This window comes from Bactrocera dorsalis, chromosome 5 (assembly GCF_023373825.1).
Source record: "Bactrocera dorsalis isolate Fly_Bdor chromosome 5, ASM2337382v1, whole genome shotgun sequence".
Taxonomy (NCBI): Eukaryota; Metazoa; Arthropoda; class Insecta; order Diptera; family Tephritidae; genus Bactrocera; species Bactrocera dorsalis.
The window spans coordinates 42,553,515-42,569,148 of NC_064307.1; the positions used below are offsets into that span (position 1 = coordinate 42,553,515).

Consider the following 15,634-nt stretch of genomic DNA (forward strand, 5'->3'; position numbering starts at 1 on the left):
CTAGTACACCAACACTTACATAATTATTAGCTTGAATATTTTTGCCAGAAAAGCGTTGCCAACTGCGCTGTAAAAATAAAAAAAAAATCAAACAAAATAAAATATAATCATTTTATTCTACATTTTTTTATTTTTTAAGAAATAATTTTTTTTCTTTTTTATTTACTTTTTTATTATTTATATCTCGTTTTCTTAATTTACTTTCCGTTACACTCACGTCCTCTCCCGTAGCGATGATGAATCCCTGCACAGACAAAGCGATTTCACCGCCGATATTGAAATCTCCCCTCGCAATGCGGCTGCCGAGCACTCGAAACAACAGTGAACAACAAAAACAAAAATACGTCCAATTTTATTACTTGATTTTTCATAATTATTTTTTTCCAAATATCCAATTTAATTTTGTATATATTTAAAGTACATACACACTTGTCTTTTTTTTTGTAAAACTGTATTTAGTTTGTATTAAGTTTCAATTAAAATTAACTTAAGGGAAAATCGCGTTTTATTTCTATTTATCCTAAAAACAATGGCAAGGTATATAAACTCTCAAATAAAATATAAAAAAATTTAATTAGTAATTTAGCTCCAATTAAAATTAAATACAAAATAATAATTAAGGTTAAAAATAAAATTGAATTACATAGAAAGAATAAAAAAATAAAATATAACCTAAATAAATATATTAAATTAATATCAAAATTAAATAAAAATGAAAATTAAAATATAATTAAAATTAATCAAATTAAATTTAAATTAAAATTAATATTATAGCAAAATTAAAATTAATATAGAATTAAAACTATAATCGAAATAAAAGAAATTTTAAAATTAAATTAAATTAAATTAAAATTTAAATTAAGAATAAATTTAATTTTTGAATTTGAATTGAAATTAGCAGTTAAATTTGAGTTTGAATTTTAATTATTTAAATTTTAATTAAATTTAATTTTAAAACTAATAATTAAACTAAAATTTGAAATTTAAAGTAAAATTATTAAAATTCAAATGAAAATTAAAATTCAAACTTAAACTAAAATTCAAATTTAGAACTGTACTTAAAATTAAAAATATTAAAATTATATAAAATAAATTAAAACTTAAGCTAAATTAAAATTAAAAGTTACATCAATATTAAAATAGAAAGTAAAATTAAGATTAGTCATAAAAAAATTAAAACTAAAATTACTATTAAAATTAATGTAATTAAAAAAATTAAAACAAACAACATATTAAAAATTTTAAATTAAAATTAATACTAATTTTACAACAAATATAATTAGCACTCAAATAAAAATTACAAACTCGAATTCAAATTTAAAAATAAAATTAAGATTAAATAATTTTATATTAATTTAATCTTAATTTACAAAATTTATTTAAATTTAATTTTGTATAAAATTATTTAATCAATAAATTTAATTACAATTAATTTTAAATAAAAAGTTAAAAATAAAATTATTTATAATTACAATTTCCACAAATTAAGACTAAAATTTAAAGATTCAAACTCAAATTCAAAATTAGACTTAGTATTTTATACAAATCTGAATTTAAAAATATAAAAAATTAAATAATAATTAACAATTAATGACAACTAAAGCTTATTATAATTAGAATTAATTAAAAAATAAAATTAACTAAAATCAAATATAAACAAGAAGTTCAAAATAAAATTAATTATAATCAAATTTAAATAAAAAGTCGAAATTAAAATTAATTTCAATTAAATTTACATAAAAATTCAAAACCAAAATTAATTACAATTAAAGTTAAATAAATAAATTAAAATAAATTAAAATCAAATATTTAAACTCCAACTCAGATCCAAATTCAAAATGAAATTTATGTTTAATAGAAATTCGAATTTAAAAATATTAAAAATTAAAATTAATTATAATTAAAATTAAAATTAATTTTAAAATATAATTAAATATAGCTAAATTTAAATAAACAGTTAAAAATAAAAGTAATTATAATTAAATTTAGATAAAACTTTAAAATTAATTAAAATTAAAATTAAACAAAGAATCAAAATAATTCTTATAATTAAAATAAATTAAAACTAAAAATTTCTAACTTAAACTCAAACTCAAGTTCAAAATTAAATTTAATATTTAATACAAATACAAATTTAAAAGTATTGTATGAAAAATTAAAAAAAAATTAACAATTAATTGTTATAAAAATTAGTTAAAAAAATTAACTATAATTAAACTGAAATAAAGAGTTAATAATAAAAATAAAATTAATCGTAATAAAATTTAGATAAAAAGTAGAAATTAAAATTAATTACAATTCGAATTAAATAAATAATCAAAATTATAATTATAATTAAAGTAAATTTATATGAAATTAATTTTGGCGCTTAAATTTCAATTTAAATTCATTTTTTAATATTTTAAATTTAACTTGGTATAATTAAAATTAAGTAAATAGTATTAAATTTAATTAAATTTCGACGTCGATTTAAATAATTTTTAACGCCACATTGAATTAAGTTACAGTTTAAATGAAAAATAAATTTACAACAATTAACATTTCAATTACGGTAAGTTTAAATTTCAAAAAAATAAAATTAAAAATTATAAAAAACTAAAATTCATAACAATAAAATAAAACCATAAATTACATAAAAAAAAATATAATTTAATTTTCTTTCAAAACTTTAGAAATAGCAATTTATCAAACTAACATAAATCAAAAATTGTATTTTATGCATTTTCGTCCCACAAATTTTGTTTTTTTAACTTTTTTTTTGAGGTTATGTTCAAAAGCTTTTGATTTTATTTTTTTAAACTCAATTTCTCTAACGCATTCTCTTGCATAACGGTTTTATAAAATGAATGAGAGACCTCTTAAAAGCAACTGAAAGATTAAAAAAACACCACAGATTCCACAACTGCTCAGGTATACACTAAAAAAGTTTGAGCCAAACAAACCCTAGACACATTTACAACAATTTACAACAACAAAATACAAAGTCAAAGCAAACAAAGAAAAACACAGAGTAAATGCATACAGCAACACAAAGTAACAGTGTAGCAAATGTACTCCCTCTTTAAGCACAACTAGTCACACTGATGAAACAAAAAAAAAAAAAAACAAAACACAAAACATACAAAAAAGCAATAACAATTGAAATTTTACAAAATTTAGAAATTTAAAAAGAAAATCCTATACACTTAAAACATAATCGTAGAGTGTGCGAATTTCAGGAGTATGCTAAACTGCACAAATAGCTTGGAGCCACAAAGTATGAATTCTGGCATCGAACATGCCGCATTGATGGTATCTGAGGAAAAGACCCAACATGACTCACGTAAGAATCAAACAATCAATTTTCTAAAATTTCACCAATTTGTTGGTTTCGTTTTTTTACCGTATTGTTTGTCGTTTTTGTGTTCGTGTACACAGTAATCAACTTACCAAATTAACAAAGATCCACTAAATATAACCACATTTACTTAAGAAAAATTAACCAATTTCTACTTACATATATTCGTACTTATATATATAGAGATATATTCGTTATATAAAAAACAAAAAAAAAAAACATAAGCAAAGAGAAATGTGTTGTTGTGCCGAATGTATTCGTAAAGATGTAAACGTGTCACGTGTGCAATTAACTACTAACAAAATTAACAAATTAATTACTTTATAATTACTTTATTTTCGTGCAACGTGTGAAGCCTACACAAATTCATTACTAACAATTTGCCACACCATCCATTCGCTCATACATAGTGCTATAGTCATCATTACTAATCAATCACGAACGCTTTCAATATTTATCAAATTTGTTGCATTCATTTATTACTCGTATAACCGTTTTTATATACAAATATATACATAATATTCTGAGTTTTTTGTAGTCATCACTGTCATAACTTCTATATGTACACATGTATGTTTATTATATTAAAAAAAAAACATTAAAACATATGATACTTAAAATAAAACTTGAATTATTTATTCCGTTTATTTCATCTTAGTTTTTAGAAAGAAAATTCAGTCAGAAAAAACTTTTAGTTGCTAAAATATATTGTGAAATAGAGGGCTGCAAATAAGTGTTAGGGTCACCTGAAAGTTAAAACATGCCAGCACAACCCACCCCAATCTGTGATCGATTCGACAAAATTTTGAGAGTATTTCAATATTGAGCGACTAAAGTATAAACATCTTTTCTTTATAGTTAGAGAGATTAGAAAAAAATTAAATACTTGTTATAGTCACCAATCTAGTTTGACAAATTTCAGTCCGAAGTAGCGCCTGTTGGTTATTCTACGTTGAATTACAATTAACGAAATTATCTACGACTTTGAAGTTATGACTGTCAACAGTGACGTGGGAGCCAAGACGTGACTGCGATGACTGTTTATTTGATGGCATGAGATATTTCGTCTTGCCCTCATTCCAAACCAGACCCACACGCTTCGCTGCCTTATCCATTTTGGAGAAAGCAGAACTAACGGCGCGGTTGTTAAAGCCAATGATATCAAAGTCATCGGCGTACGACAGCAGTTGTACTCTCTTGTAAAAGATTGTACCTTCTCTATTAAGATCAGCAGGTCGAATTATTTTCTCCAGAAGGTATCTAATGACTCAGAGAGATCCTTGCCATTAGTTTTGCGGGGACACCAAATTTTCCTCCTTCCAGCTCCTTTTCGTGCTGTCATAAGCAGCTTTGAAATCGGAGAAGAGGTGGTTTGGGCGATCTTCTTTTTACGGGTATTTTCCAAGATTTGGCGCATGGTACTCATTTGCTGATTTTCCAGCCCTGATGTCACACTGATAAGGTCCAATCAGTTTGTTGACGGTGGACTTTAATCTTTCACACAATACGCTCGATAGACCCGATTGGACAGAGCAAACTTAAATTCCAATCGTCGGGCATGCTTTCGTCCCACCATATTCTACTAAGAAGCTGATGCATGCTCCTTATCGGTTTTTCGTTGCCGTGTTGGAATAGCTCGGCCGGCAATCCATCGGCCTGCTTTGTGGTTCTTCAGACGGAACTTCTTCATGGTCGGGCAATGAAACGCCTGATCCATCGTTATCGATTGGGGAGTGGGTTCACCATCTCCTGATGTATGCTTTTACTGCCATTCAATAGGCTGGAGAAGTGTTCTCTCCATAATTTCAGTATGTTCTGGGCATCAATCACTAGATTACCTCCAGGGGTCCATAAAAGTATGCTCCGGTCATAGGTTAGGTTAGGTTTAATGGTCGATTCTAATACGGATCTCACTTGGACATCTTATAGCGCCGTCCGTTGTGATACCTAGAAAAGTGACATAAAGACCTTCAGAGATCAAAAAGAGCTCTGAGCCGTTCAAAAATTGATTTAGGCGACCAATGTCAGTTTCGACTATATTTTCTGATTCGCCAAAGATGTGACTGTCGAAATATTTCAGCCTTAGTTTTACAAAGGCGGCATAATTGAGGAGAAAGTGCCATGTCTCTTCTTTTCATACAACTTTGACGGTCAATGCTAAACTCGTACTAAAATATCTAAATTTTCGCATAGTAACTGGAGACATGATGTGGTTGCGCATGAAATGATGTTGCCTATATATTGTAAAACAATCCAGTGAATCGCACTCCACAATTGAGCCGAAACTAAAATTCGCTAAAGGCACTGAAGGCCATCTCAGCCAAGTCTCATAAAAAATGTATGGAAAATTGCATTGCCATGTTTGTATTGATTCTGAAGCTCGTATTTTGAGGGCGAAAAGAAAGATTTGAATTAAAACTCCTGAAAATGTTTTATTTTTGTCAGTCCATATCAAATTTGATCAGATGATATAAAGCAACAATGGGTGAAAAGATGATAAGGGCAGATATATTTGAATAAAACGCGGGATTCAAATATAAAATAAGTTGTTGTGCATCTTCGATTTTTGAACTGAGCTTTGCTTACGAAATATATTCAAAGTAATTCTTGGCGAAAAAAGTATTTTATAAAATTAAAACAAACGTCACAGTTAAAAAAAATAAAAATATTTAACTGAAAATTCTATATTAAAGAAACTGAAAATTAATTCAGCAGGCGGAATTGGTGGCTGCTCTAACACCACTTGTGGCTCACCCACGATCACTATAGCTAGTAGGTTGGATTGGTGCTAAGACCTGTTTTGAGGAATGCCTTTGCAAGCATTTTTTCTAAGAGATTTCCCCGAAAATGTAACTTCAAAAGGAAGTGCAATTGGTTAGTTAATCATAATTTCCGATTTTACTAATTCTAACTTCATTTTCTGTGATTAATTAATTAACGGGAACAGGAGTATACGCGAACAGGCGCGCTCACCACTAATGAGCTTAAGTCAAACATTCGTGCACCGCCCGAGATTTATTTTTGTTTAATTTTGTCCAAGAAAATAGTCCAAACAAATTTTTAAGAGCCAAATTGAATAAAATTATTCAAAAATCATTACCGAGAAAAATATTTGTCATTAACTGTACTTACTAAGACATTGGGAGACGTTTTGAGGACCATAGCTATGCAAGTTCGCTAAAAACTATATTAATTTTTGACATCTTTTATTACTGCTATTAAAATATTTTTTTTTTTTTCGAAATCTACATTTATTTGAAGCAAAAGTCTCCTCTTTTATAGACGACCTAGTAACCTAACCTACCCGATTACCTACCTACTTTAACCTTTCTACCCGATTTATATGTCAGTGACTCTGTAATTCAAAAATCGAGATTCGCTGAAATAAATGAGTCTTAATTAAAAAAAAACAGGTGACAAAGATTATTCAAAAATATTTTCACTTTTTTCAAATTTCGGAAAATTTCTGGCACTTGGGTTTTTTGTTAGGCTACCTATAGGCAATGTAGCATTTAAAAGAATTTGTCGGTTGATTTTTAGTACTGAAACTGGTGCAAGAAATCTAAAGTGTAAAGGGAGACCAAACTAACTTTGAACTGTTATTTACTGCATTCAGCTATATATTAATTTTTAAGGTCTCAACTAACTTTTCTCAACGAATTTTCTTTGTCTTTATTTTATTATTATTTTTTTATATTTTTTTTATTAATTTTTACCAATAAAAAAATATCTATGTAGTCTCATGTCTTGTGTTATGTTTTGTAGAAAAAATGTAGTTTTCTGTTGTTTCATTAATTACCATAAATTAGAAATAAATATCGACTAATTATTCTTCATATTTTTCAAACAATTTGGCATTACTACTTGATTTACGGTAAAATATTAAATGCATGATATCACAAACTTACTGGGTTATACTATTGGATCAAATATACATATATTAAAAAATTATAAAAACGACAAATGTAACTGTGGAAAAACAACGCTCCAATCTGACGTCACAAATTGTATTGCAATCAAAAACACAAAATCAAAAAATCACACATTTTCATCAATAAAAACACCTATGAAATTGTATTCACCACAAACTAAAATCGGAACTCTATGAATATTGTATGGGCTACATACCAACAAAACAAAAAATTAATTAAATAAAAATGTGCGAAAATATTCGAAAAATATTTGTAAAAATAACTTGAAACACACACACACACAATGAAATTATTTCCCACCTCAAACTGCAATTTGAAAATTTCCAACGATCCATTTATAAAAAATGCAAATATCTAACTAAGAAGTGTTTGGAACCACCTCGTTCTCATTAACGGTTGAAGGTATGGGTCCATATCCGCTAAGCGATAGCACAAATCTTCTGGGTCCGACAACGAGTCTGGCCGGCAGTACGACCTGTTACACCAACTATGGCACGAACATACACACGCCCGCGCCGGTGCGCAAGTGCCACTACGAGTATGATGCGTATGATCGCGACAGCTTTCGGCGACATTCGGCGCACGGCAGGATGTCAGGTAGCGTTCAGTTGCAGTTGCCGTACTTTCACGTTCACAACAATTCCAAAAGCTCACTGCAAAATCAATATAAAAAAACAAAAAATAAAAATAAACAGCAGAAAATTTTTGTATAACAAAGAGACACCAGCAGCCGCAGAAGACTAATGCACACAAAAGCACACACACTCACACATACACGTACACTCACGCATACGCATACAGTACCCCGCTAAGTTAGTGGAAACAGTGAAAATATCCTATTTACACGCACACGGCTTACCCTATCAGAGTGTAAAAAAAAATCGAATTTTATGAATTTGTGTTTTGCTTTCATAAGGCTCAAATACTATATGTTTATAATGAAAAAAATAGCTTAACTCAGCTTTTGAAACTTTTGAAATACAACAATTTATTACAAGTGTTTTCTATCTAAAATTAATTCGTATAGTTTTGAGCAAGCAGTTTCTTAAAGCTCTGCTATCGGCCTACTTCCCAAGCACAGCATTTCAACTAAAGAAACCCAGCTTACATCCCAACTCAACTTATGCCAATTTATATGTTTTATGTAAAACTATCAACTTTGGTTGCACCGAAGCTATAATACCCTTCACTAATATAAAAGATTGGCATAGTGATTCGATCTGTATGATTTCTGCTCAGTATGCTATTTCATGAAGATATCACGTCATATGAAAATTGCCATGAAGTTTTCGTTTTTTCTTGATTCCAATCGTTAATTTTGTATTGCAGCCATATACTCGTAATACCCTGTTTAGGATATAAATATACATACTTTCATGAAATCCGCCTGACCTAACACCAAGTCTTTCTCTGTATGAAGAACCTGGCTAATACATTTTAAGGGATTAGCTGGGTTTGCTCGGGTAATCAGCAGTCTTTTTTCATCAATTTCTAACTCATAGAAAAAATTAATTATTTTATTAGATTTTTTTATTGTTAAAAAAACATACACTATTAGCAAAGGAATACAGAAATTTTTGGAAAAAAATATTTTAAACTCGGCCATTGCGACGCGATTTCCGTTGACCCTTCGGAAAAATCATGGGCCCGCGGTGGCAGGTTAACTTTTTACAGGATCATCTAAAGCGAAAAAATACGTTTTTTAGTTCAAACCTTAACTTAGAACTTGGACGAAAGAAAAAAACTGAAAATTAGGTTTTTGGCAGACCTGTGTAAATTTTCATGAAGTTCGGTTTAGTCGTCTATCTAATCAACCAACTTCAAAAACACTTAGCCTTGCTAGCTTCGGGCGCACAAGTTCTCAAGGCTGCATCTCCGAAACTATTACTCAGATCAACTTGAAAATTTAAGAAAATATTTTGGAAATGTTATAGAATTTAATAAAATAATAAATAAAATTCCTTTTTTGGAACCCGTAAACCCATATAACCTCTTAAGACTAATACGTATTTAATACTAATATCATGAGAACCAAAGCAGGTCAGAAATATTTTAGGGAGAGCTTCTCTTTCTGTTTGGATCATTGTTTCGCCGAGCCTATCGCGGGCGGTTTCTTTTCCATCATTGGAGATACAATTCCGGAGTACAACCTTCTTCAAGGAGGTAAAGATTCAACCGATTTCCGTTAGATTCAAAGCGTTTTAACGATACCTGGGTGTTCCATATCCAAATCTAAGCGGAAGAGAAATCTCCGTCCTGGGTTTAGCACCGAAAAGTCATAAATCATAAAAAATCGATACATAAAAATAAGGAATTTTATATTTTACTTTTTCTTCCTTCACTGCCATGCATATACCGTCCATTCATTAAAAATAGGTGCTCATTATATCGCTTTCATTATATAATTCGATCATGATGATATAACCAGATCTCACATATGTTGAAAAGTATATGCATGACATTCAATATAATATAGTTTTCATCGCTCAGTACCCTCATATAGGATTATCAGATATCGCATGTGATTTTTCTAGCATGATATTTCCAACTTGCATGCAACTTCTTAGTTCTAAGACAGAATAAATGTTATTTATAAGAGCTTTACAGAAGAGAACACACACACAATGCTTTCTGACTACAGACTCACACACCAACAAAGTTTCTTCGAAAGCGCATTGTATTACTCGAAGAAGCTTTGCGCCACCTTTTCTTAGACACACGCACACATACACGCTTATTTCCACCACCAATATTTTTTATGCTTACCGTTCATTAGTTCAAATAGATTTTGATGTATTTTTCAATTTCATTTATGGAAAATATGCAGCTGCATCCGAGCGTTGTTTAGAAGGCGGCCGAAATACACTCCAGGGCCGGAGCGGTGCCTCTGCGCCCCATCACCATCGTCAGCAAATACCTGTCTGCCCGAACAGCGGGCCTTGACTGAGGAACGCCTCACCTCCTGAAACTGCCAGTGTACATTCAACGAATGCTGAACAACACCAATACCCACATCAACAACAACAACATCCAACACAATCGAAAACATCACGCCAACAGCAACAACAGCAGCAACAGTCACAGCAACATCATCACGTACATTGTAGCTATGATAAGGATATTGTATGTGACGACACGCAAGCGCACCTGCAGCAATTGCAACAGCAACAGCAGCAACAACAACAGCACGGCGATCAGCCATATATGCACCAGCCAACTCACTGTCACAGCCACATTGCTTACGCGGAACCGCTTCAACAATCCACCACCACACCGACGCCACACCGCCACCAAGCGCAACGCAAGCACAGCCACAGTCCACACCATAGTCGCCACACATCGCCGCACAGTCATCACTCGCACAGCCAGCACTCATCACCGCATCAATCGCATCATCACATGCACGAAACCGATTCGCTGCCGCGTTCATCCCTAACGCATCCAACACGTCCTCCCGCAGGCAATGCGCCAACCTCATCCACGCATCATCCACATCAGCATCATCAGCATAATCATCGACGCCGACGTTCGCGTCACAGTCATCAACAGAATGGAAATGGCAACGGTAATGGTAATGCAGGAGGCGGAGGCGGCAGCGGTAACTCAAGCTTACATGGTCCACATGGACATAGTCAGCATAGCGAACCGCGTTCCTCAAATCGGCATCACAGCCACACACATGGCAGCAGCTGCACGCGACGTCATCGCTCAGCCACAGATATTTCCAGCACCTCGTTGAACACATGCCACGATCCGACCTGTGTGGATCGTGAGGTGCAAGAGATCTTGGTGCGTAAGACCTGTTGCAACTCTTCGCGCACTGAGCTCGCGCAATATTTCGCAGAGGATCTCTATGGTTCCACACGTCGACCTTCGTCGTGTTGCACTTCTTCGGATTATTGCTATCAGACCGATTCGACTAGTCTGTATGGCTCACGTTCATCGCTCAGTCGCAATAACTCAATTAAGTCGGCATCGGTTGCGCTGCGTAAACGTCGTTTGCACCAGCGACAACCCAGTTACACATCGATTTCATTGCGTGGCTTAAACGCTGGCCATCCAAGCAGTCAGCCCGGCTCGCTAACTTCCGTTTTCGATCGTGCCAAACAGATGGGTATCGATGCCGCCGATTTGGACAAACGCGGTAGTGGCGGCAAAATTGTGGTTTCGCCGTCCAAGGTGACCATCGAACGACAAACATCAAAGGATGCGCTGAGCAATGATCTGCCCGAATATGCGTGCTCGCCGTCACCAATACGTTGGAGCTTCCTGGCCGATGGTAAGTCACCTACCGAATTCGAACGCGCAGTGAGCGAGATGGACACCAAAGATCCGTGGACTTCGGCGGATGAGCAAACACGTGTGCCACGCGAGCCGAAGCCAACTAAGTGTGAGCACCGCAGCGAACATCGCAGTGAGCATCGTTCGTACACCATGCAGCACAGCAGCCGCAAGCACACGCACGATGAGCGCCCAAGCACTTCGGCAGCAGCGGCGGCGCGCAAATGTCGCGAAAGCCCAATGAACTGTGATTTTGAGGAGACATCAACCACGGTGCTTTTCCATCAGGAGGCAGACTCCTACAATAACTGTTGCAATAACTACATCCAATGTAACACCTACCTCGATCAAGATCTGCAGATCACCAGCGAAGACATACATCAATATCTCTCGAAGGGCAATCAACAGTCCAACGATGTGTTGAACAATTCTAAAAACTATCCATTCCAGCCAAGCAATGCCTTGGAATTCCAGTATAAAAACAATTTCGCCAACAATAATACCGGTGCTGCCTCCTCGGAGGGTGGTGACAGCGTACGCGGCTACGAATTCTGCTTTCGACGCAACTCCAGCAAAGAAACAAATCTAAATCAGAACTCTAACGCCGCTGGCACAGCCATTGGCGAGTCTGAGGGCGCCACAGCCTGTGCCGCGTCCTCATGCAGCAGCACACCGCTCTCACCGACCAACATCAACCTCTCGTCTAGCACGAATAATATTAATATCGTCTTCGGCAACTACACCGAACGCAACGCCAACGAAGTCAAGTTCATTAACACCACACGCGGTGGTGATACAGTTGCGGTCTCAAGCGAGGCGCATCACAGCGGCTACTTGCCATACACCTACCCAAGCTACGACTACACAAACATGTCGGCAAACTCACAGTTTGACAAGCCGCTAGGCATTGGTGAGCTGCCCAAAGACTTCACCAGCACTGCCGGCAGTGCTGATGCTGCCGAGGAGGAAGGCGCAATTGGTGGTTGCTCTAGCGCCACTTGTGGCTCGCCAACGATCACCGCAACAAGCGATGATCATCACTCATCCCTACTGCAATCGCCTGTACCGACTGGTGTCTCTTTCGAATCATTCGATGCCGCTTCCGATCACAATTTGATATCGTGTCGTGACAGCTGTCAATTTTCACCAACACCACGTTCACCATTATCGCCTGCATCGCCAGCCTCCTCACCATGTTTGTCGGCCTCCATCAATCCAGCTGCCGCTTCCTATGTGAACGCACATCATCCATATTTTCATTATCAGGCGCATGGCGCCGATCAACAGCACTCACCCAACAGCGGTGCACATCATCACTATCACAATCACCAGCAATATCATCATCATCAACATCAGCATTTCACCGAAAGCTTTAAGATCAGCAATGCTTTCAAAAAGGTGCGCAAGCGTGCACGCAAATATACCGATTTCCTGCGCAAGAAGTGAGCTAGCCGATCGAACGACCCGACGATCGATGTGCGCTAAGCAGTTTCCGTTATACATACGTATGTACGCAGCAAACGTGCATCGATCGTTTGTCAGCACACATCCAACAACACACTTGGATCGTTTGAACGAGGCTTTGCTAGCGCGAAGTATTTTGTAAAAGTTTGCTATGTGTATACGTGTCTCTATTTTGTGCAGATTCTCCCTACTTCGGCAAACGGTATGTGGTCGTGGCGCTCAACCGACGCGCCTTTAGTTTGGACGAGGCTAGCAATTGAAGCCGCAGCAGCTGTAGCACGAAATATTATGGAGCTTTCGACGAGCTTTCACTTACTTTTGTGCTGATTTTCAATCGAAATGCGTAGCACAGTTATGTGCTGAGTGTTCTGAAATTACTGGCTTCCGAAGTGGCGGTTGGCGCAGCGTAAACATAAGGCGTAACTATGCGGCCAACGAGCTTCAATTTATTTCATACTGCTTTCGAAAGTGTTCCTGCTCTACCGTTATGTGATCTAGTTCCAGATCTAACGACTTCCAGCACGTTTTATGGCTAACGTTGGCGCTCGGGCGACCAATCTTCACTCATCCATGGCATGTACTCGAACTTAAGCAATCAATTAGCGTTCCTTGGTGTTACACAATCAAGCTTGATCTTCGCAATCAAGCAGCAGGCGTCAAGCGTATGGCGTGCGGTGAGCGGCTGATATTAGAAAATACAAAAACAAACAAACATACATACATATGTCCATATGTATTTTGTATCAATCTTGAAAAGCAATAAAGCGCAGTAAGCTGTAGATAAGTACTGAAAAATAGAAAAAGAAGAATAAGAAGAAGAAGCAGCAGAGTGTCTACCAATGTACACAATACTCGGGTAGGTGCGGCGTGTTATCCCGTTATTTGAATTGAGTGTAAGGATCTAGAAGCATAAGCAGACGTAAATTATTTACTGTGTTCACTGCCAAACAAAAAAAATCTAACTGTAAAACAGAAAACCAAAAACAAAATATGCGAATGTATGCAAAAACAATAGAAGTTGAGTAATATATGTATATGTATAAGAAATGCAAAAGTGTGGCAACACCACCCAAATAAATGCCAAATTCCGTATGCACAAACCAAATAGTGAGTTGCAAAGTGCTGTGTGAGTTGTGGGGGGCGTGGCTGCGCACGCTCTTTTCTACTGTAGACAAACACACATACATACACACTAAACACACACACACACACAGAAAGACATAAAATAACGGTAAACACACATTAAAGCTTGCAAATATTTGCCCGGAACACGAGATCAGCAGGCGCGCAGTGCGCAAAATCGACGCCGACGACTGCTTGACGAAAAGCAACTAAAATTAAAACTAACAAATAAAAAATAAACAGTTATACTTTAATAATTCAAAAAACAAAAACAAAGCAAAAAACACTCGAGCATATAAGTAAAAGCAAAACAAAAAAAAAAGTAAATGCGAAATTGTGACACAACGACTATTTTAATTAAAAATAATTAAATTAATTAAGGCAAGCAAAAGAAATAGGTGATTATTGTGAGAACCCTTAGCGTAAGGTATGCATAAAATGAATTTGTATTAGTCAATAAAATACAAAAACAAAAATTATAATAATATGCATAAAACCAATGGCATGGCATCGGAACTCGTACTTTCCAATTATATTCGAAAAAAAGCAAGCAAGAAACAGAAATTAAATAAATCACATAGTAAAGATGCAGTACAGTTAATTTACAAAAACAACAGCAATTAATGAAAAAGTAAAGCCCATAAAACAAGCAGCATTGCAGTTCTCATAAGGCTAAGTTAAAGCGCACATTGATTTTAAACTGTTCGAAGAAGCAAAAATCGAAAACCTAAAAGCCCCTAAACCACACACACACACACTAGAAATAACTAAGCTTTTACTCATGCGTACACACATGCACTAATAAATTGGCAATGAATATAGGATATATTTTTCAGAAATCAACTAACTAACTCAAAATTTAATTTTTTTCAAATTTCATATCGTTGTTGCGCTGCATTTTTATTACGCATAACTGTAATTTGAGCACCTAAAAGAACTGCAGTTGTTCGATCTTTAATAGGAAGCTTTGTCCTTTACCTTTTGTCTCATTATTGATATTGCTCGTGCGGCTACGCGACAAAACTCAGCTCGTTTTTTCACAATTGCAAGTATCTCTCAGCGATAGATGTTAGTGAGCAGGGGACAGCGCTAAAATATGTAAGTCTCCTACAGAACATTTTCTTTGATAAATTATAAGGATGCATCGTTCAATGAAATGATAATTATGCTAAGAACACGACGATAGCACTTCGTAAATGAGAGAGAGAGAGCTTAATATGAGTTTTCAACTCTCAGTAACAATGCTAAAAGTAAAATATTATGCAAGATCTTCTGTTGCCTAGTTATGTTTTAACAAACTAAATCTTCAAAGTAATACCACGAAGGTATTTTATATAGTTAGATCTATTTCTATTTCAAATTTCTCACCAGCAAAGTCTCCTATGGCACTGGTAATGAGTCACTGCCGATGTTTGTGAGCTGGTTGTGTCCTGATGGAACTCAATTTCACTTCTATTAACCAAAGCTTGTCGCTGCTGAGCAATAACTTCCTTTAAAT

General features: G+C 34.6%; 1 protein-coding gene across 1 annotated transcript in view; it reads left to right on the forward strand.

The window, feature by feature from the left end:
* The window catches only part of LOC105229058 (glucose transporter type 1), a 343,334-nt gene extending 328,692 nt beyond the window's left edge, over nt 1–14,642 (forward strand). Inside the window, 2 exon segments of the mRNA XM_049458393.1 lie at nt 3,219–3,322; nt 10,097–14,642. Coding sequence (XP_049314350.1) covers nt 3,219–3,322; nt 10,097–12,996 — 3,004 coding nt within the window. The 3' untranslated portion in view covers nt 12,997–14,642.
* The last annotated feature ends 992 nt before the right edge of the window (nt 14,643–15,634 follow it).